The sequence below is a fragment of the Camelus bactrianus genome, chromosome 13 (assembly GCF_048773025.1).
Source record: "Camelus bactrianus isolate YW-2024 breed Bactrian camel chromosome 13, ASM4877302v1, whole genome shotgun sequence".
Taxonomy (NCBI): domain Eukaryota; kingdom Metazoa; phylum Chordata; class Mammalia; order Artiodactyla; family Camelidae; genus Camelus; species Camelus bactrianus.
The window spans coordinates 64,729,867-64,753,513 of record NC_133551.1 but is presented as its reverse complement, the minus strand read 5'-3'; the positions used below and the strand labels follow the sequence as shown (position 1 = coordinate 64,753,513).

At 35.7% G+C, this 23,647-nt stretch overlaps 1 protein-coding gene across 5 annotated transcripts in view; it reads right to left on the bottom strand.

Annotated features, from left to right (window-relative positions):
• Window positions 1-23,647, bottom strand: part of USP48 (ubiquitin specific peptidase 48) — a 73,706-nt gene that overhangs the window by 30,211 nt on the left and 19,848 nt on the right. For 2 of the 5 annotated variants that reach the window (XM_010957410.3, XM_045518449.2), the window contains exons 2-11: window positions 20,144-20,264; window positions 18,687-18,843; window positions 15,735-15,862; window positions 15,278-15,402; window positions 14,684-14,792; window positions 12,156-12,289; window positions 11,386-11,468; window positions 6,653-6,832; window positions 4,432-4,560; window positions 3,518-3,667 (exon numbers count right to left, since the gene is read on the bottom strand). In XM_010957410.3, the coding sequence (XP_010955712.2) occupies window positions 3,518-3,667; window positions 4,432-4,560; window positions 6,653-6,832; window positions 11,386-11,468; window positions 12,156-12,289; window positions 14,684-14,792; window positions 15,278-15,402; window positions 15,735-15,862; window positions 18,687-18,843; window positions 20,144-20,264 (1,316 nt within the window). Of the gene's footprint in view, window positions 1-2,445; window positions 3,668-4,431; window positions 4,561-6,652; window positions 6,833-11,385; window positions 11,469-12,155; window positions 12,290-14,683; window positions 14,793-15,277; window positions 15,403-15,734; window positions 15,863-18,686; window positions 18,844-20,143; window positions 20,265-23,647 lie in introns of all 5 variants that reach the window. The other 3 variants (XM_045518448.2, XM_045518450.2, XR_012511408.1) reach the window with 2 other exon arrangements.

Here is a 23,647-nt window from a genome sequence, read left to right as displayed (position 1 = left end):
TATTATCAATTTTGAAGTTGTAAGAATTTCAGACAAAACTAAACCTCACAATGAGTTTTACTTTGGGAAACAAGAGTCCCAGGGCTCCCTAAAAGCCAAAATTAAAGATAAAGGGCCAGCTTTGATTACTTACAAAGATCTCCAGTGAGTCCCAGCATAAAACATAGAAGAAAACATACAGAGGTTGAATTTATGTATTTGTATTATGGTACTATTTCTGATGAGATGAGGGAAAGACAATTCAACTCAAAGTCCATTTTGACCAATTTTACACTTCCCTGAGAGTTACAAGTCTAGAAAGCTAACTTTCGTTTTTTAAGTTTAGTGTAAAACATTTCAATTTTCACCAAAACAGAATTCAGAATTGTTTAGTCCCTTACTTGGGCTAAAACTGTAAATTATAAGCTGAAAGCCTCCCGGCTGATTGCTCAGCTCTGATGCAGCTGCAGGGGAAGAGCTCAGGAATACAGGTTGAGGCCAAGGTCTTAAAACAAGTTCTGCCACCAAGAAACTGAACTGGAGCAAGTCACTTGACCTCTCTATGCTTCAGGTCTTTTATTTGTAAAATGAAGGTAATAATACCTGCCTTCTACCTACCTCACATGGATGTTGTTGAATGTAAAAGATAAGATAATGTGAAGCATTTTGAGCTTTTTGGAAGAAAAGAGATAGAAAAGTTAATTGTACATTCACACAATATATATAAGTGGAGACCTTACGGATACAGTATAGGTAACACGGTTGTGGCATTTAACAATATAAAACGATATGGTTAAATTAAAAATTACTTCCTAATTTTACTGCCATTCATAGAGTTTAATCTGACAGACAGAGTGCACGGGAGTATCTTAAGAAGGCAAAGATAAACGATCCCTATCCAAGAAGCAAAATAAAAGCCTTATTACAGCACATCTACTATTTCCCCAAGCATAGTCACATAGGTTAGAACTTTAAAGCAATCTCAAGGATATCAATGAAGCACCAACAGGATCATGACACAGGGCGACACTGAAGAATAATTCCCCACGGTTCTCCTTTCATTAGCAGCTTGGGGGAGGGGGTGGTGGTAGAGGACACCTGCTACAGCTAACTGAAAGGACAGCCATCAGAATCCTGACCCTTACCAGGAAAGGAATCTAGGAAAACTAAAAATGTACCCCAAAATAAATTAATTAATTAAAATTTAAATTAAAATAATAAAAATGTACAAAGCACGCCCTGCCAAGGGGTGTATGATGGAATTTTAAGCCCAGGGTGAGGATAACCCTGACTCACACAGCAACAATGTGACCCAAAGGCAGTTGGTTCAAGACATTTTCCAATTCCCTACAGAAGTTCCTGCAGAAAACTTCCAAGTGAAGTTTATTGTTTTGGTTTTGAGTAGTTTAATGTGAATTCAATGTAAGATATAAGAATAAGAAAAATCATGTATGATTTTCTAGTAAAAAGCAGCAGGAAGAGGGCCTCTAATATGATTAATTCCATACTTAGTAACTCCACCAGTTCTCCAGATCCTGGGGGCTGGTTTCAGTATGCTGGCGGATCCATGGAAGAAGAGTGACTACAGTCACAGAGGTATTTCTTTCCATTTTCAGTATAAACAGTTGTATTCATTTCTGCCAAGAGCTTCCCTAACATTCCAGGTCGAGCACAAGCCTCAGTAGTTAAGGGAGATTCCGCTTGTGGGAGGTTTTTACACTATGGATGTTTCTGTACCAAAGACAGACTCTTGGCAGGTTCTCAAAGATGTTCTCTATTCTTTGTGATTCGGTAAACTACTAAGCATCACCTTCCAAAGGTACGGATAGTCAACTAATAAACAAGAAGGAGAACTTTAATTATCAAGGTAGACATAACAAACTGTATAAAATCTTAGTACTTCATGAACCTGGAAATTGTTAAAATATTTGCCAAAGGAAAATGTACATTATGGCTCAAAGTTATATATACACAAACACTTTAAATGGCTAGATTTTGAACAGGAATTTTCTTTTGCAAAGTTTTAAAGTCTAGAAAGATCACAGCATCAAAAATATTTGAAACAACTTACCTAGAAATAATTAAGGATTATTTAGAGATGATTTATTTCAATTTAAATAAAAAGGGCCAAAGAGTTCAGGTTCCCAGAAAGGTTTATATTTTAGGATAAATGACCCTTCTTTTGATAGGATCACAAACAGAGGTAAAATTTAGAAAATACTTCACCAAAAGACTTCAATTGGCAGCACAGAACCATGGTCATTAGCTTTGCAATTTGACAACATTTTAGGACATGGATTTTCTACTTGGGGAAGATACTTGGGGAAAATCATAAAGCTCATAATTGGTAGAAGTACTGATAATATATATACATATTCTAAGAAAATAAGCACAGGTTCTTATAGACAAAACAGGCAAGAGGAGCACAAGTGTCAACTTGACACATAACATTTTCAGACCACGTACTTTTAAAGAGTAATTCAAAACAGCATTTTGGTTTAGATCCAGTAAGTCCCCTTCTCTTGTCCAGTGAATACAGGAAATTATGAATAAAGTTCAGAAAATAGATTTCTAGGCCCCAACTCCTTTGAATAAATTTAGAGATATGAATCACATATTCTTTTCCAAATCATTTCCAATAAAATTAAGGTCAGTCTAATTCTTTAGGATAATCCCAACCCTTGAAACAAGAGTGAGATTAACAGGTTACAAACAAAGGTCAGACTCAAACTAAGACGTAGTTTGGAGATATTCTTACAGATTCAGCAACTTATATTCATCTTTTGTTATACCAGTATTGGAAAACTGAGATATCAAAAAGACAAAACCACAAGAACAATTATGCTTGAGTATTTATTTTCTAAAATCAGTAAAGTTGCCTCTCTTTTTAAAGTAGGGGCTGGGTATGGGGCACTCACGCCTATGAAATGACATAAAACATATTATTACAAATGGCATTCAAGCCTTAAAAAGTTGGAGTTTCCTTTTTGAGGCATTGGATAAACCTGAATAAACATATACAGTAATGAGCTGGACTATGTGGGATAATAATTAGGAGTCAGCATAAAGCTTTCCTATTCTTAATACTGGATATTAAGATTCAAAATAACCTAATAGTGTCATAAAAAAGTTGTACTCATATAAGAGAATGCCTGGCAATTAATACTGTTAGGGTATAAAGTGTGTAAGGAAATAAGACTAGGCAAGTAGCTTCCATAGTAACTCAATCAGATTTTTCTTTAACAAGTTAATGTCTCAGAAATTAGAAATACCTACAAGAGTCATATATGCAGAGTGCTGACCTAAACCTTCTAATTTATTGAGAGCTTCCCATTCTTAAAGGTACATGATAATGAAAATTATATGAAATGCTACACATGAAGTTACTGCTAGTTTACATAGTAATTTTATACTGCATAAGCTGGCATTAATGGGTTATAAGGAAAGGCAGGGGAAAAGTTTGTTCAAATACATTTGTCATCATAAAAGAAACAAGGCACTTAATGGCAACAGTGCTGTCCCAGAATATCTTACAGACCAGCTCCAGCAGGTAACCTTTGGTACAGCTCCTTAACTTCTTCATGCTTTGCTTTTCCTTTATCCACACTCTGCTTACGCATCTCGGCCATTTCAATACACCACTCCTCAAACTTGGAATTATCCCGATCTACCAGCTCCTGAAGAAAGGCTATTCAGAACATTAAGACAAAAAAAAATTTACACTGTTTTCAAAGACACATAACCATGCTGATCTTTAAATTACATCAAACACTGGCTAAGATTTTGGTGGCAGCTTCCTACTGGGATCTCCCTTTCTATGAGAGACCTCCAGACGCAGGAAGAAGTAAATCTGAAGTCATTATCTGGAATGTCCCCACCTGGTTCTCCGTGACATCATCGGCCAACTGGGACTATCAAGCGGCCCAGAACCCCAGTCAAATTAAGACTGCCTTTAGGCAAGTAGCAGCTCTTTCTTCTTTATGTTAAATCTAGAAAATTTATAACTAATTGGCTAAAATCCACAAGTGCTTTGCAAATTGAACAAAATAAAACCAAACGGCTCTAATCTATATTGAAAAAGAATATGAAAACGAATATATGTATGTATATGAATGACTGAAAACGTTATGTTATACACCAGAAACTGACACATTGTAAGGTGACTATACTTAAATTAACAAAAACTTTTTAAAATACATCTCTTGACTATCCATAGGATTTTTTAAAATTGCTTTTACTTTTCCTTAGGGAGGTCAGTGGAATGGTTCTGTTAAAAGCTCTTTGTTTTAAAAACTTACTTCATTAAAGCAAATTTATGATTATGTACACTTTCACCAGTCACCATACGCAACCAACCTACCATTATAAATAAAAGCAATCTGTTCTTGTCATTGACCTTTGAGAATGGTTCTCCAAAATATTTGCCTTACCTAATCCTGGAAAATTGCTTACCTGGTACCTGAATAGTCGTGTTGGGTTTTTCTTGAGTTTGTAATCTATAAACCAACATATACGCATTTCGAGAGCAGTGAGTTCCTTTGCCACACTTGGGTTTACGTGTCTGGGACTTAGAAGGTTCTGCTGAGATGGAAAAACCAAAAAAATGACTCAATTAGAATGTCTATAGTTTGTTCATTCTTTTGCAGGGGAGGGGAACAAGGAAGGTCACAGAAAACAACTCCTAAAATACAAACCCAGATACTCTAAAAGGTAATACAAATTTAGTAAACTCATTTAACGTTTGGATATTTAAACAACTTATTGACCGCTTGGTTGCCATTTTCCATTTTTAAAAGCTGAAAAGTACTACTTTTCACAAAGATAAACCTGAACAACAACAGCAGAAACCTACGAATTTATTTTAATGCTGGTCTTAAATTACAAAAATTAATTCAGATTTGCCCGAAGAAATAAAACAGCATGTTACTAAAAAAGAAATGAAATGAAATGCTAAGATTAGCCACTAATTCAGTGAATTCAGTAGCAACTGGAAAACATTATTAAGTGTTTTACATGGCAAGTACATCACATGAAGTTGGTTTTCATACTGAGTTTGAATATCCCAGGATAACCTTCCAAGGAGTGTGAGGTCATGGATAGTTCTCAGGGAATCAATTACCAGATGCTCAATCCACTATGTACTTTTCTAAAATTGTTCTGTCTCATAGTTGAGGTTCCACTGACGGTTTCTACCATTCCTTTCACAGTCATCTGTCTCCTGCTTTACAAAAGGATATAACCTCCTACCCACTGACAAAATTTTATCCACCTCATCAAAAGATATATTTACAGTACAATTTTGCTGTGCTTAATTTCTAACACATTTATATTGGTTTGATCAATTATGCAGTAATATTTATTTGAGAAAAAGAAAAAGAACAGTGCTCAATTCAGAAGAACTTTTTAACCACTTGGAGCTTTGATTACAGAATACTTAATATATTCCATTAGAACAAAATTCTGTAGCTTCAGTGGAAACATTAGTACAGGACAAAGGGGAAGTATTAAAAACATCCTTCCATAAAAAAAGACCAGTTCTCATACCTTTGAAAAGGATGATGTGTGTATAAAATCTCTATTATGTGATTTCATTTTGGATACACTTAGTAAGGTTGTGGTTTAAGTTTCAATAATTATAATTTGTCAGAACTTACATTATTTGGAGCTACTTAAGTTTATAATGAAAATGTTGGATTTTAAAATGTGCAATAAAATACAAAGTTGTTCAATATTCCTATAGAGAATACAGGAGCAGTAAGTTTGAAGACCACAGGCATTGGGAATTAAAAATCTCTGGAGCATGCACAAGCAAAGGGAGGTTGGTCATTTCTAAATGAGAAGTATTAAGACTTAAGATGTTCATTAATTTCTATAAGATGGAATATAAAATAATTCATAAATGTTCATATTCACAGCAATTAATCACTAATGGGATTTTATGAACTAAAAGCTGCAATGTAAGTTGCATATTACAATGAGAGGCATTAAAACATTAGAATGGGATCCTCAGTATATGTGGGGTCTTTCTCTTCAAATGTTTTACAATTTAGGACTACCTATACGGAGAAGATAGACAGGAGAGCCTTAACAACGCTTTTAATCCTACAATTCTCTGACTAAAAATAAGATGGATCAAATAAACCTCAGTAAAGAACAGTCAAATAAGACTAAATTTTAATTACTCACAATTTAAAGCTACATGTCAATTTTGTTCCTAGGTAGAATATCAAAATAAGATATAAAAGCAAATGTTAAGAGTTTGAGTATTACTTAGGTAAAGTGAGAGCAAGATTGCTATATGTTTAAAATGTGATTTAAAAATAGATAATACTTCTAATGTGAAGACAGAGTTGAGTACCACTCAGGAGGCAAGCCCAGCACACTTTCCATTTTTTCTTTTCCAGCTTTACTGAGGTATAATTGACTAATAAAAATGGTGTGCATTTTTTAAAAGTAAAACTTTTTCAAATTGTACTGAAAACATGACACAGAAACCATGTCTGAAGAAAAATCATTTTTAAAAAATGAGCATTGCTATGAAAGATGTTCAAAGATCTTATGTGTGTTTAAGAAGTGCATAGTCCGTAACAATCTTGGGCTCTAATTTATCACAAATGTTTCTGTAAAAAAAAAATTATATTTTAAAAGGGCACTCACAACTTAAAGGTTTTACCTAGATCTTCCTCAATCCCTAGTTGTAATTTCTTCCCCTCCATCTTTTCTATGTCTTCGTCATTAAACTTATACCATTCACCAGACTGTGGATCCTTCACATGGGCAATGTAGTGACCAGAGTAAGCGCTCACTCCTCTGTGTATGAGGACTGCACTGAGTTCATACACATAGGACCCACCTGGAGAAGTAGAAAGGGAGAAAATGAAAGAAATTTTGGATAACATTATTTCTTCTTATACCCTGAGCCTGAATTGAAATGATTAAAATTCTTTATGCATCTGACAGAATTCAAAACATGTGACCTAAGATTTCAAAAATTACAAAGTAATGTAGTAGACATTGTCTTAAGCAGTTCACTGTATTAGCTATCTAGTCCCTCTGCAAAATACATAGATGGGAAGCTATGGCATTCTGGGCACTTAGGGTTATGAAGCCACTCTGTAGTGTATTTTACCCTCCTTCATAAACTGGCAGACCATATAGTTACCAAGAATCAGTTGTTCATATTCTCCAACTTGTTACAAAAATTAACTGCACAACCTAGTGAGATATGAGTGCAAAGCTAAAAGACTATAATTCCTAGAAAAAAGAACAAATGCTTTTTAAAAATTTGAGTTAAGTCATTAAGGAAAATTGCTCTCAAAATAGGTGTATACAAGACAATTAGAAACAACATGGGAAGAAACAAAAATCTAGACTGGTTCTGCACTCAGATTTCTTTTTAAATATTTTACGATCCTATTCCATTTTAAATAAACAAAACCTACACATCACAGCCTACGTACTATGCAAATGGTTCATGCAAGAAGAGATAGCTTTATCCAAACATCAAAACACCAGCAAAAGAATGAACATCTATATTTTAATATAAAATATTTTAAAGTTTGAAAAAGAACCCTTTAAAGGATTGTAAACTTAAACCAATTATAGGGAGAAATTATCTGTGTTAATCATTTCTACTGTAGTCTTAGTAAAAATTGGAAAACAAATTCATTAGGAATCCCACAACACAAATACAACCACTATTAACATTGAAACCTGCAGTTTTTTCTAACAAATTTATCAGTAACATCTTTCCACATCATTAAATATTCTTCTAAAAATTTATAGTGAGCATACACAAGTACCATAATACAGTGAACCACAAGAAGTGAGTCACAAGGTATAGCAAATCACTCATTCAACATATAAACACACTGGACACTGTTTTAGGCATGGAGGACACAGAAGTTGACTGAAAGGACAAAGTCCTGCATTTTTCTTTTTAGCTCAGTAGGGGATACAGTAATGCAGATTAATACCTGGACCAAAGCCCAGCTAACCCGCTCCAGCTGAAAATAATTTAAAATACCGGGTAAGATAAAAATACTTTAAAATATTTTAAAATGCACTGGTCAGTTGGCAAGAAAAGAAGAATTCTCAGAAGCCAAATACTATGTGAAGACAGCAAGCTAGGGAGGTGAGGACATTGAAAACAATTTCCTCCTGAGAGTCCTGGGTGAAACTTGATCAACTTGAACTTTGTTTTTTTCACAGTTAAGAGGTTTGTGGGACCTTAGACAAAAGCTAAGATCCACAAAAGGTGAGGAGTCTAGACGTGAACTCACATCATGAAACTAGGGCTCTTCAGTTTGAAATAGGAGAAATGAACCTGCCCTACACCAGAAATAGGAGAAAAATTATCTGCCTTATACTTTGACTCTTGAGGTGAGGAGAAAACCAAATATCTGAGCAAGGGAACCTGCAGCATTGGACTTGGTCTGGGATGATACCTAACCAGTAATGACCCCAGGTATTTGGCAGAAAGAAACCTAGGTATCTCTGGAGAAGGTGGCTTCATCCCAGCCCTAAGTGAATCCCCATTAAAAATTTCCCACGTGCAATAACCAGCATGTCAGATATAACAGGTACAGATGATGTGGCAACAGTAAAAGAGCCAGCAAAAATAAACCTGCATAATATTCCAACAATGTCCATCATGACCCCAAGTTATAAACCTAGGGTTTCTATGTTTAGAGAAATGAGAAGCCTGAAAATATATGCAAGGGATAGGGAACTACAAAGAGTGACGCAAATTTGAATTAGAGGAAATATTCGTAATTACATTAAGTATAAATAGATAAAAAAATCCAGTTAAAAGATAAAAATTGACAGATTAGATTTTTTCACCTAAATTTGAAATTCTCCAAAATAAAAAGATTGAGAAGACAGGCACACCTATGGTGTTTTCCTCCAGTGTTCAATGGCCAAGACGGGGCGGTGGAGGGGAGGGCACAGATTAAGATTTAATCACAGGCTGTGCTTCACCTGGCAATATCCCAGGAGGCAAAAGGTAAACTATAATGTTTAATGGTTCAAGCTCATAAAGTAAAATGTTAAAGGAAAAAAATTCAAAAGGAAGTGGTTGCCATAAAAGTCAGGTTACTGGCTATATTTTGAGAGCAGGAAGCCGTAACTGGGAGGAGCCCACAGGAGGCTTTGGAGTATTAGGAATGTTTTCCTCCTTGACCCGTGTGGTACTCACGAAGACGTTTACTTTGTGATAATTGTCCATACATTTCTGTATTTTGAACTTTTATGAACATTTTAATGTTTAAATTAAAAAAAGAGGAGGAAAGATATGATGGAATAAGATGTATGACATTTAAACTGTGGGAGGACAAGGTAGCATATGACCCTCAAAAGGGGAATAGGGAGACAAAAAATCACTGGAGAGTTCTTATGAGGTCTGGTAAAGACAGCTTACAACAGCAGTAGTTAATAGCATTCCCTAAATTATTCATGAAGACAATAAACCACAGAAGTATTAGCGGTGACTGTAACTTTATTATCAACAGACATCACAATTTTCATTACCACATTACCACTAATGCAGATTATCTGATTTTATACTTATCAATTCATTCTACTCATCAACTTAAGAGTTACGGTGGTTTTGATTAGCCACTGAAATCTGTTCTTTGGTGTCCACCTGATTACGGTATTACAAATTTGTCTTAGTATTTTGACAACTACATTAAAATGTAATTGGTTTCTTCTAAAATTCTATGAATTTTATGCACTCTTAAAGTGGACTACAGGGATATTAAAATCCCCAAGAAATACAGCAAGAGTTGAGTTAAGAGTCAGCTACGAAACATTCAAGGAATGGGGACCCCTCAGCTTACATATCTATGCATATCTGCAGGTTAACTATTTAAAGAAACAAATGAATTCTCCTTTTAAAAACAGATCACCTTTTATATCATTCTTTTCCACTTTGTGTGCATGTGTGTATGCAGCACGTATGAGTTAGAACATAGGAAAATATAAATACTGGTTATCTTGCTGATAGAATTACAAATGGTTTTTATTTACAACTCTTCTTTATGCTTTCTGATTTTTCCTAATCATCTAGAATGAATCCTGTGCAATTTTAACAAGCTAATTTATGTCTAGTATTCCACTTATACAAGGTAATACATTTGTATAGCAAACATTACAACAGCCTTGGAAAGACAGGTCTATAACTATAAACTACTGGATTAATTTTACAAGTCATAGTTAACAATTCTAAAATAAAAACTTTTATTTCTCCATTTAAAAATTAAACTTAGTAAGACAACATATTGAAATATTTCTACAGGTTTCTTCACCTATTAAGGTCAAAGTTTTTCTGTACAGTATAAACTGGACAAATATATAATAAATTTAATAACAAGAAGTATTCAAAATCATAAACTGGAGTCAAGGAAAATAACTTTACATCTCCTGTGTTTTTGACCCCTGAGAAACCACTAAGCTAGTGGGCTTCTCTAATTCCAAATAATTACCTAACAAAGGAGTCAGGAAGCAAACTACTATATAAAGTGACCTACATCTAAGTTTACGCATTCAGCCAAATACAGCAGTAGCAAAGCCCGGTAGCAATGTGTAGAGCAGCTTCCTTCTTCCAGAGGTGCGAATGTTAAACCACAGGTCTGGTTAAAGCATCATACTTTTTAAGATTTAAATATTTACCACATCATTTCCCCCAACCTCCCCAATCATTTCTTTTAAAGGTTTTATGCCTTTATGGCCTGTTTCCATTTAAAAGCCGCCACCAGAACCTCTTTTATGGAGACAGAGTTTAACTTCAATATTAAAAATTTAACCAACTTTAAAATCAATGTTAAGAGAGAAGTAAAATGGTCCTCCCAGTAAGCGCAGGCGAAACAAAGGGCAAGATGTTTCTTTTCTCTAACAAGAATCTTCCCATTTGGTGAGGTGAAACTACGAAAAGAAGAGTAGCAAATTATTATTGAGACTGTGTCATAGTCTCGCACAACTTATCAGTGGTCAGAGATCCAACGAATTACGGCACAAATACTGGAACTAGGCCACCTAATGTTTTTGATGAAATGTTTTTTAAAGAATGTGAATGGAGGCAGCTTGAAGACCCTTAATTTTATGAGGAATTTCAGATATGGTACTGAGGCTAAGGTAACACGAGTGAGTTCAGGAACAGCAAAATCTTTTTTCAATTTTTATTCTTTTATACTATTATATAGATATTGATGAACCATCTAATTTTTGTTGTGTACTTACTCATAGAAAATGAAAGTAACATCTCAGCTCACCTAAAATGACTTTGCTCCCTGAGATTACCAAATAAAATTTAGTAGTAACTGCCATTCTGTACTTAACACAAGTAGATCACAAGTCACAGCCTCTGAACATTTATAATTATCACCACTCAGTAAAAAGTAGTACCTTTGTGTTCCACATAAGGCTCCATATCCAAAATTTCTGAGAAGCCAATGTAGGTATTCAGCTTTTTCTTATGTCCAGTTTGCCTAACCAAGAAGAAAGCTAATTATATTTATATTTAAAACAATCATAAAACAATATATAAGCTCTATCAGCTATTTTAATAAACTCAGTAGAAGCTAGGTAATTTCATCTAGCAATCTTGCTCAAAACATAATCCTGTCTTAGAATTAGGCAATAAATAATCAACAGGCTAAAAGGTATGAATTTAAAGTGCTAATTCCAAACAGCACATTTCCAGAAGTTTTAATTTTAGTACAAAAGAAACCACAGATGTTCCTGTTTTACAGAAGAAATGCACATGTAAAAACACTACCTGGTTTGAATTATAAAATAAAAGATACATTCTCATGGAAATAGAGGCTATTAGAGTGAGTAGAAAATTTACTGGAGTTCTTATTTAATAATACAGAATGTCAAAGTAATTTTGTTCCTACCCAAATGTTTACTTGGCCTTTGCAGTTTTTACTAATTTCTCAGAATAAAAAATAAAGATTCTCTACTTTTTTAATTCTTAATTATATATGACTGGCTTTAAGAATATTGTGATAAGTCATGAAATACTGGCATTTCAAAATGATAGGCTCCATCTATAATTTTCATCACCAAATCCTGAGTTTCAAATTATAAGCATTTTGCTCTTAACTGTCTATGGTAAAATCTGTACGTATTAGTCACAATGAGCGATGAACACTACAATTGCACACATTTACCTGTCAAAGACAAAACGCATTAACTGTAAGTTCAACGTGCAAGGAAGGCTAAGGAGTCGGATCTTCCTTGTTGCGTTCTGTTTGCTTTGACAGTTTTCGCAAAAGTATCGATTGTCTCCTTCTAATTTTTCTTCCTGATCAGGAATAAGACATTAGTTTTAAAAAAAATTAAAACAAGATGGAAAGATTGTTTTAAGTCATCAAATCTCTGATGCAAAGCATAATTTCATGAATTAATAGCTTCTATTCAAGATCAAGTTATTATAAATATGAAGGACACAGAAGATATAAGGCATTGCTTAGGAGTGACATTATTTGTCTACAGTGATTTAAAACAGATGTGCCTCTTTCCAAAATGTATGAGTATAAAAATGCTTGGTTTTAGGTCCTTTGTCCTGATAATTCCATTTCTGGGAATTGTAAGAAAGCAGGTTTAAAAAAGAAATAAAATATGCACTTTGATGCAGCAAAATTAATTTTGAAACAGTGAAAATGGGTGGCAACTACATAAGGGAAATAGAATACGAAATTACATATATATACACAAAATTCATACCACACACACAGTTAACATTACTGAACCACATTCACAATAGAAAGCTAATTGTGCTCAATGTTAGAGCTAATGGTGGTTTTTTTTTTTATTATTATTACAATTTTTCCTTTATGTTTCTATAACAGCTTTCTGGTACAGGTTATTACCACCACTTTATTCACTTGGCTCTAGGGTGCTTCTCAACTCACATCCCCCTCAGCATCCCTCACTAGCTGCTCCTGTCTCCCTGATCTCTTAATGTTTGAATGTCCCAGGGGTCAGCCCTTGGTCTTTGTCTCTCTCACTCCCTTTGCAGTTTTTATCCAGCCTTGACGTCTCACCTGAACTATACCTTACCTATCAAATTTAACATGCCCCAAGGCAAACTTCTAAGCCCTCTCCCAAACCTTCTCCTCCCACCAGCCTTCACAACTCAAGTCGCAGCAATTCCCTTCTTTCAGCTGCTCAGGAGTAATCCTTGACTCCTCTCTTTCTCTCCATATCCCATCTGCAAATTTTATCAGCTCTACTCTGAAAAATCCAAACACTACTTATCACTTCTTTGGCTAACCCTTGCTTGGTCCAAGCCATCATCAACTCCTTCTGTCTGCCTCTGCCCCACCACCAGTTTATTCTCAAGATGGCAGCCAGAGTAATCCATATTAAAACAGACTATATCACTCCTATGCTTACAGCCCTCACATGTCATCTCATTTCAGGGTCAAACTTCTGACAAAGGTCTACCTGGCCCTATATTTTTTTTTTCCCTCGAAGAGATTTTTTTTAAAAAATGGAAGTATAGTCAGTTTGCAATGCTGTGTTAATTTCTGGTGTACAGTATAGTGAGTCAGTTATACATACATACAGAAAGATAGGTACATGTATTTCTTTTCATATTCTTTTTCCTTATAGGCTATTACAAGGTATTGAATACAGTTCCCTGTGCTACACAGTAGGACCTTGCTTTTATCTACCTGGCCCTATCTGATAAGGTCCTTAGTTACCCCTACAATGTTATCTTCTATCACTCTCCCCTGGTTTATTCACTTCAGCCATACTGGTCTCCTGCTGTTCCTCAAACCACCAGGCACATTTTTGTCTCATGTTTTGCACTTGTTATTTCATCTGCCCCAAACAATTCTTGGATGGCTCACTACTCCATCACCTTCACTCACCCTTCCATATGCCATCCCCCTCCCCTGCTTTAGTTTACTCCATAGCACTTATTACAGCTGACACACTCGCCGGCCCTCGCAGATCCCTATACATACTATACTATAAACTTCTTAACAGAAAAATGTCCGCTTCATTCACTATGGTTATTCCCAAAAGCTGAAACACTGCCTGAACGCAGCAAGCACTTGATACTTAGCTGAATGAATTCAATAAATGAGTACTTCACGCATGCTAATGGCTGTGCTAAAGAAGTAGGGTAAGTACAAGATACTTTAAGAAAAGAAGCTATATAATAAGCTCATCTGCTGTGCTACATGTCTGTTCCTACATGTCAACAAAGGTTTCCTCTCAGCAACTTTTCCACTCTCAACAAAAGGGAACCACTTCTGGGTCTCTACATAAACCTAAATACATAAAGAGAGGAATATGGAGTGCAGGGGTTGAAGAATGGCCAATTTTTATGTAAAGAAAAATCTTCATTCAACACTTTCAATAGTTCTCATTAAACGTAAAAAGGTAAACTAACCTTATGGTAACATAGCTTACATTTTCTTACTCTACAATTCCCCCATTACAAGTTTTTGCACATACATAACTCTATATATAAAATAACCTGAAATAGCCAAAAGTTATTTTAAGATGAAGCCTACTTCAGTAATTTATAATTTACAAAGTTTCTTCTAGACCATTTCATAGAGACACTTCAAGACATTTCATATATAGAAAGTCAAAATAATGAATTTATCCATTAAAAAACAATTCGGAATAGCATTTAAATTGTTAATCAGCAGAAACATATACACCAAAATGTAAATACCTTCAAAAATTCCGAGATACAATCTGTTAACTGTTTGTGGCCTTGGATATTTAACTCCAGTTCATAAAACTTTGATAAAAGCTTAGATTCTCTGCCACACTGATTGCAACTATAATAAAAGAGAGTGATAAAATTAAGATCAGAGTGGGAAAAGCAGTAGTAAGGTTCTACCGTATTACATCCTAGAAAGATAGAAATAAGCATTTATAATTTTAGTTCTTTCATAGAAATCATTTACACTATGCATACTCAAAAAAGAAATAAAAACAGAAAGTGATTGGTGAGGCCATGCAGTTAAGAGTTACTTTACTCTTAGTATTCCAGTTGGCTCCAGTCTTACTCTTTCAGCTCACATCACAGCCATAAAATAACAGCAAGAGCTCAACCAGACACAGATCCCAACACCTGGATGGGTTCAACTGCAATTATCAAGTCAGCTGTTTACATGTTCCCATGGAAATACACTGCTATAAATACTCCAGGTCCCAAGATAACCCACTAAAGCCATAACTTGGAACTGAACTGAAAATTAGAAAACACATGAGCAACTGCCTTAGAATAAAATATATCATGAAAAAGTGGAAACACACTTACACAGTTACATAAGCATATTCCCCACAGAACTGTTGCTGGACAATGTTCCGCACATCTGGGTTCTTTTGTTTAGACAAAGTATCTTCCAAAAGAGACATAAAGAGCTTTGAAAATTCTTGGGCATCCTACAACACAAGTTTGGGTTAATAAAAAAGAAATCATATCCTGCTTTTTGACTTGATACAAATAGTAATAAGTCAAATAATCCAGAAACTATCTGTACTTTGAACTTAGCATTTCTGAATAAAGACAAGAGCTTTGTTGAATCAGTTTCTGCCCACATATTAATTTTCAGAAATGGGATCGAGGAAAATGTATAACATACTGAAAAGTAACTAAATGCTCCAATTCAAAATAGAAAAATAATTAATTTTTAAAAATTTCTTCATTTCCTTCTATAAATATTGTAAAGAGTGCTTTTTATATTAAAATAATAATAATAATCATAGGCTCTTACCTGCTGTTGCCCTGTGTCCAAGCCCAAGGCTTTAACAAATCCCGATGGATCAATGTATCGCCTATTACTGTTTTGCAACAAGGCAAACAAGTACTGGAGGTGCTCACAAATTGTTTGAGGCTCATAATCTATTAAAGAAACGATTGGTTTAAAAAAAAAAAACTGCTACTTTTTAAAAAGTATGTACTCCTCTTCACATGAGAACATAATTAAATACCCTTACATCCAAACTATGTTAGTGTTTTTATTATAGTTTTAAAACTTTAAAACAAATTAGTAATCATGTCTTTTGACAGTATAATGAGACAGCCATGGCTGTCTCTATACATCCCCTAAAGGCAAGAGACTATACAGACAACAATAGCAATTACGACTAGTTTCTAGAGTGTCACATCACACCAAAACATCCAATCCAGTAATTAAAACAATATACTATATTTACTGTTCATGTAAAATGGCCTGATACTTTAATATAGTCTCATTAATGTGAACTTGCCACAAATGGGGGAAATGACAGCAATCTCAAGGACAGGGATTCAAACCTGAAGTATATGATGATTTACTGTTAAAAATCCTAAAATTTGGTGGAGGGTATAGCTCAAGTGGTAGAGCGCATGCTTAGCATGCAGAAGGTCCTGGGTTCAATCCTCAGTACCTCCTCCAAAAACAGATAGACAGACAGCCGACCGACCAACCTACCTACCTAATTCCCCCGCTGCCCCCCACCAAAATCCTAAAATTTAGTGTCAAGTTTTAATGAGTTGGGGGGAAGGTAAGCAAATAGGGAGCATGGATTTCAAGAGTGCAAAGAGACTGAGTATTATCTTCTCTGCCAGTTATCAAATCATTGCCTTTCAGCTCCAAATCCACCTTTCTTTGTCTACTCTACACTAACAGAGATGAGCTCTGCAAAGATCCCTCCTTTGCCAGCTAGTGCACGGGTGAGTCTTGTCAGCAGAGGGCACTGGAGGGTTTGGTTGGGCCTCTCACCAGGCTCCCGCAGGGGACAGCTCTCTCAGGGCTCTGGGTTCCTGCAGCCAGCAGTGGCCAGCAGCTTCCTCCAGCATCTCCTCTAGTAGCTTCACAACAGGATGCCTCTGCTGAGGCACTCCCTCCCAAAGGACCACCCTATGCATGACCTCCTGGATACCTTCTCAGGTGACTTTGCAGGGGACTGAGGCCCAGCACTTCCCTGAGGACAGTTTCCAGCAGGGAAGCCAACTGAGGCATTTCAACACCTTTTTGGCCTTCTGGTGAGCACAGGCAGTGCTTTCTTCAGTGAGGTCTGGATCTCAGGCCTGACTAACCAATTCCCCCATTATTCTAATTTCCTGTTAATAATTCTTTCTCTTTCAAATTATTGTGTAGTTTCTGTCTCCTGACTGGTTTGAAGGGTTTATCTCTTTACTACCAACTGTGACTCACCAATTGTGAAAAGGAAGCCAATATTTCATTTGTAAAATAAAGATAAAAATCTTACTTCGAGTGCAAGGGCTTTACAGGATGTTAAAAGCTACAAGTAAGTTTGTATCTACTCCAACTCTTATTATACCCGTAGATACTTCATGAGATCTTAGATAACTTAGACTCTGCTGGCTTTGCTATCTGTAAAATAAGGGAGTCACTGAGCCAGGATTAGACCTCAGATCCCATCATTTCCAGCATAAACTCCTTTCACTATACTGCACTGTCTCTTAATAGCAGAAATGTACACTCTTATCAGAACAAGATCATGGACTTTGGAATTTAAGTGTTTAGAAGTTTTAAAAAACAATTCTTGAAGATACACATTAAAACTACAATACCCAAAGACCATGGTACCTCATTTTACAAAGCAGAAATTTAGTTTTCACTTATTATTTAGCTGTCACCTCATCAGTAAATTTATAATTCAATAAAAACAATGCTAAAAAGTAAAAATGATCCATTTTCCATTACTCATCCTTTACATACACAATTCTTTAAATACCTACCATACTATTAATCTAGATTTAAATATTCAGAACTATAGAAATAAAGCTTTGCGAAAACAATAATGTTCAAGCACTATGTTTTGAAGCAAAGACTACTATTTACAAGGACCAAAACTCTAAAGTGTTACCATTACGTAGCAGACAGCAAGAAGGAAGATGTGGGGCTTACGAATCCTATTTTTTTCTCTGTCAGAGCCAAAGATGTGAGCCATGTGCCCAAGTAAGATCATATGAAAGATAGCACAGGATTTACACATGAGCAAGAGTCCAAAGTTCTCAACTTGGAGCTCCCAGACCTTAAAACACTTCCCTCCACCCACTCCCCAGCTTTGAGAAAAAGAAAAATCTGGTTTGCTCCATGGAAGTTCCATCTCAAAGAGAATAATCTCTAAATACAAATATCAGTTAGCAGTAACAATCAACATGCTATGCATGAAAAAACTAAATTATTTCAGTAGGAGCAGTATGAAACTGGCTTTTAAGTTTGCAATAAGTGCAGTCGCATATGTAGTGGCCAATTTTGCCAAGGTTGGCTGATTTAATCTTAATTTTAGAGGGTCTTACATAAGTCAGTCTATTTGGGAATCAAGACAAAAGACTGTGGTTACACTGAAGTACCTATTAAGTCTAAAGAAAGGAGTAATCTTGTTTGCTTTCTTGACTGACTTTTTAATCAACCACTAGACTTTAATGGACTTCAATCACAGCATATTACATAGAGAAACTGTAGCTATAAGCTACATAAGAATAATCAAATATATTTCCTTCACTTGAGTATTTGCCATTTTGGTGCATAAATGAGTAAATATATCCAAAAAAGGAAAAACAATTTTGAATCTTGACAATATTTGTCAAGGACCTAGCACCACACCTGGCAAGTAAGGAGCACTCAAAAGCTTCCCCTACATGGTTGGTTCAGATGTGGCCTAGTTGGCAATGTATTCATAAGTGAGCCCTCCCCACATCCACCCCCACTAACCTTTCTCTTCGTGGATCCCATCACCCATCATGTAGTCGCTGCAGGTACTTGGACATAAGTAGAGCGCCTGTCGAAGCTCCAAGTTGAGAAACCACACTTGAAGAAACGTGTTGACATAACAAGTAGCTCCAAGGTTAGTCAGGCCCACAAATGAGTTCTACAAAAACACAAAACTTGTAGTTATAAAATCAATCTCCTTTTAAGTAAAAAAAAAAAATTATGAGAAGCCTTAAGTTTCAGGTTAAAAATCTGTTACACTGTCTCAACCCATAAATCCCCATAAGCCTCTCCTGGGTTCCGGTTAGGGCACAGTTGTCATGAAAGTCCCAAGGGGGGGGTGACTACAGGAGCAGGAAAGACTGAAGACAGCACCACAGCTCATCTCTAGTCTGCTAATCATCTTCTAGTCTTCTCCAGCCACTTAGATCTAACTTAGAGGACAGTGGGCTCTTGAAAAGATTGGCTTTGAACATGTGCACATAGGTTTTTCATTTGCAATTAACCTAGAAGTCCAGCATTCAGTAGAATGACACAGTGAAACTTCTAGAAAAGTTCCTTTTTATCCTATAGATCTGGGAAATGGAGGGTAGAGGGAGTTGGTTGCAACTTTTTCCGAAGACAGGACTGAGAATTTCTGAACTTGCAAAGAATCAATCTTTTTAACAGAAGAAATACCTATACATCTATTTTGCAAATGCCAAAAAAATTTACGGTTAGAAAAAATCACCAAAAAAAAAAAAAAAAAAGTAAAACTATGTGTTGTATGCATAATATGTAAGAATACAAGCCCAAGAAAGCAAATGGGAGCTTATTTCCTTGACTTAACACTTAAGAGAGCTCAAAATAAAACGTGCAATGTTAAAGCAAACAGAGAATCAGTATTTAACTAAGACCATTGTTTAAAGGCTTACTGGGAAAGAAAGAAAGAAAAAGAAAGAAAGAAAGAAAAAGAAAGAAAGAAAGAAAGAAAGAAAGAAAGAAAGAAAGAAAGGAAGAAAGGAAGAAAGGAAGAAAGGAAGAAAGGAAGAAAGAAAGAAAGAAAGAAAGAAAGAAAGAAAGAAAGAAAGAAAGAAAGAAAAAGAAAAAAAGGAAGGGAAGGAGGGAAGGAAGGAAGGGAAGGAGGGAAGGAAGGAGGGAGGGAGGGAGGGAGGGAGGGAGGGAAGGAGGGAAGGAAGGAAGGAAGGAAGGAAGGAAGGAAGGAAGGAAGAAAGAAAGAAAGAAAGAAAGAAAGAAAGACAGAAAGACAGAAAGACAGAAAGACTGACTTACTGGGTTACACGGCTACCTGTTTTAAAGCACACCATTAAGAACTGTTCCAAGTCAAGTGGGTTAGAGTCTTAAGTTCCATTATATATCTGAAAGCTGCATAGGTTACCTGAAATCAGTAATGGTTTCTGACCAAAGGCACAGAGCACAAAGGAGCATCACAAAGAATCTCCTTTAAAATACTGGCTTACCTTTTTTCTCCTCTCACAGTTGGGGTCATCAATGTTATGAAAACTGTTTTCATCTATTTCTCCTAACCAAATATGCTCACCAATCCCAACCAAGCAATTCGGATTTCCTTTGCAGTTTCGTCTGTGGGGAAAAAAAAAAAAAAGCATTTAATTAAAAAATACCACAGTTCCATGATAAGAAACATGCAAATTAAAACTAGAATGATATATCATTTTTCACCTGTTGCTCATCTATTAGATCAGGAAAACTGAGAAAGCATAACATATATCCAGTTTGTGAGGCTGTAAGGAAACAACTCATTTACTGCTGATGAGAATGCGAACTGGTAGAATTCTCAGAGAATTTTACAATCACTAACAAATCTACATACACAGCTATTTTGACCTAGCCATCTCATTTCTAAGAATTCACTCTGAAGACGCACCTCCAACAGTCCAAAAACACATATACTAGGTTATTCAAATTACAGCATTGTTTGTAATAACAAAATACTGGAAACAACCCGAATGACCGAACATGGGGAATATGAAACATCCACAAAATGGAGTACCACACCACTGTAACATGAAAAACACACGAAGATCTCTATGAACTGATGTAGAGCAATTTCCAGGATGTATTAGTAAGTATAAAGCACAGTGCAAAAGGGTACCTATAAGTATGCTATTTTGTGCGTAAGAAAGACAGGGAAATCAAATATACGTGTGTCTGCTCATTTGAACAGAAAGAAAAACACAAAGAGGATAAATCAGAGACTAGTGAAAACTGGTTACCTCCAAAGTATGAGTGGGATTAGGGGGGAAAAAAGAGAGAAAGAGAAATGGGTGACACTTTTCTGAATATACTGTTTCACACATTGCTGAATTTGGGGGCCATGTGAACATTAAACACACAATAAATCAGTAAGGATGGAGGGAACCCTTAATTCAACACAAACAGAAACATTCCAATTGAGTAACATACCCATCCTGAAAGGAAGAGGGTGGGGCACTGACCCAAGTAACTGGAACTCAGTCATTAGCAAGTTTGTTTAGTAGTCTCAGGATAAAGACAAAAGGAACAAATACCAAACCAATAGCTTCCTTTTCACAGACACGTGGGTTAACAATTCTAAAAAAAACTTTCTGTACATTCTGCAATTAAACAAATAACTGAATATATGGAGGATAAAGGGAATCAAATTTTGGAGAGGAAAGTTACAAATAAGAAAAAGAGGAAGAATAAAATGAATCCTCCAGTACAAATTAGGAGTAACAGGTATAAGTTTAAACTCAAGGGTGTTAATAATATATACATAGGTAAATTAGTGTTGCCAGATAAAATACAGGACAGTAGTTACTTGAATTTCAGATAAATGACAAATTTATATTTAAAAAAGGATCTGTTGTCTATCTGAAATTTAGATTTAATTGTGCAGCCCAAACTAGATAGCTTTTGGTCAGCTGAAGGCCTAAAAGCAATAACATGAGCACACCTAGCAACCAGATCTTGATTTCTAAACATTCCCCACTTGAAGAACCCAAGGCTCCTTAGAGAAATGGCTGATTCAAAGGCTAAGAAGGCAAAGTACAAGATGAACATGGAACGTCTTGCTGTGCCCAAAAAGTAAGGACGTACTCAAAGAACAAGAGGGACATGGGAAAGGGGAGTTTAAAGGGGGTTCTCAGTGGCTAAATCTGGAACAATGTGAGCAACAAAATAATAATGAGATTATAACCTGCTGAATAAAGTGGGAATCCATAGTGAGATGGATGGATGGGTGGCCCGCCAGACGGATGGACAAGAAATCTCTTCTATACCATATAGAAGTCAACTATCAATGTGGAAGAAAGGACAGAATTAGAAAATCACCACTTGGCTTCCATCATATCAATAATAGAATCAGGTGAGAATTATCAATGGATGCTAGGGTAGGCAAGTTTGAGAAGTAACAAAATATTTACATAGTCAAGTTGCTCATTAATTACAAAAGGAAAGATAGTAACTTCCAGTGGAGAAACCCGGCAGATACCACCTTAAGCAAATGATCAAAGTATAAGTAGCCAGTAAAAGATCTAATCAACAGGATGCACTTCCTGGTGTGATGCACTAAGAGCACAACATCACTTCTGTGAACAAAAGTGAACAGCCTAAATCTAATTATGAGCCAACACCAGACAAACCCAAGTTGAGGAACTTTCTACAAAGTGTCCTGTAATTTCAAAAACATCAGTGTCATGATGTACAAAGAAAGACTGAGTTATCATTCCAGATTAAAGGAGACTTAAGAGACACAACAACTGGCTGAAAGTATGAGCCTAGATTTTCTTTTGCTATGAAGGACATTATTAGGTCAGTATGTTCAGAATATTTCAGAAAGTTACCCACTAAAGCTTTATTGATAGCAGTAAAAGACTGGAAATATCCTAAATGCCCATCAATAGGAAACTGATAAATATAACCAAATGATGGAAACTACTGTAACACAGGGTGGGGGGCAGGGGCGCGGGGAGGGTATGGAGAAACTTACTGTTGTAATATGTAACAGTATCATTAGTTGAAAAAAGCAAGATACAAAACAGTGTTTAAAAATGGGTGTTACAGACCTGTTTGTTTACATAAAAGGATACACTATAAACTGGAAACAACCATCTCTGAGGTTTACCTCCATTTGCTAGCTGCTAAAAAAAAAAGGAAAGAGCTTTCTGTTTTCCCATCACCTTTTATATCTTTCAGACTTAGAACTTTGGAAAGTACTACATAGTCCAGAAATAAGTAAATAATTATTTTTAATGTTCTGCTTAAACGTACTGCCTTCTTGGGTTTAAAAATAAAAATGAAAACAAATTTGGCCGATTTATGAGTTTTGTCAGGTTTTATGTCAGAGCCAGGTTGGAAAGTAACTTACTAAAGAAATAAAAGTAGGACTGATCTACTGTGACAGAAGGATCTAAAAGGATATTTTTTGTGCCTGTAACTCATCTCCAATGGGAAATGACTACAAGGGAGTTACAGTGCCGAGTAAAAAAAACTTTCCCTTTTACACAAGAGTAATTTTTCTCTTCTATCAATAGATATAAAGAAACAAACAAAAAACCTGATTCAGAGACTAGGGAAAGCAACCTAAAATCTTTCCTTGGAATAGAGGCAAGACTTTATTAGGAATTTTCTTTTAGGAAGAAAATTACAGCTAGCAGCATTGAACTACAAGGTCTTCAGAACAGGAAAAGTTAGCATCCATTACTAGCATGAAAATGCATCTCTAAAACTAAGTTAAGTCGGTACTTATTCTTTCAGATCTGCTTTTCAAAGCTCTGTTGAGTCTCATTTGTTCTTTCGCCTCTTAAACAAGGAAGAGGGTACAATCTTCACGGGATTTGGCTAGGAAGGCAGGCACTCTCCTATGGGTCAAACACATTATCATTCTCTCAAAACACAACGATTCTGATGGAGCTGGTCTGATACTAGTCTCCTATTCTAAACAGCAAAATAGAGAAAATGAACAAAAAGTAGGCTCTCCTTGT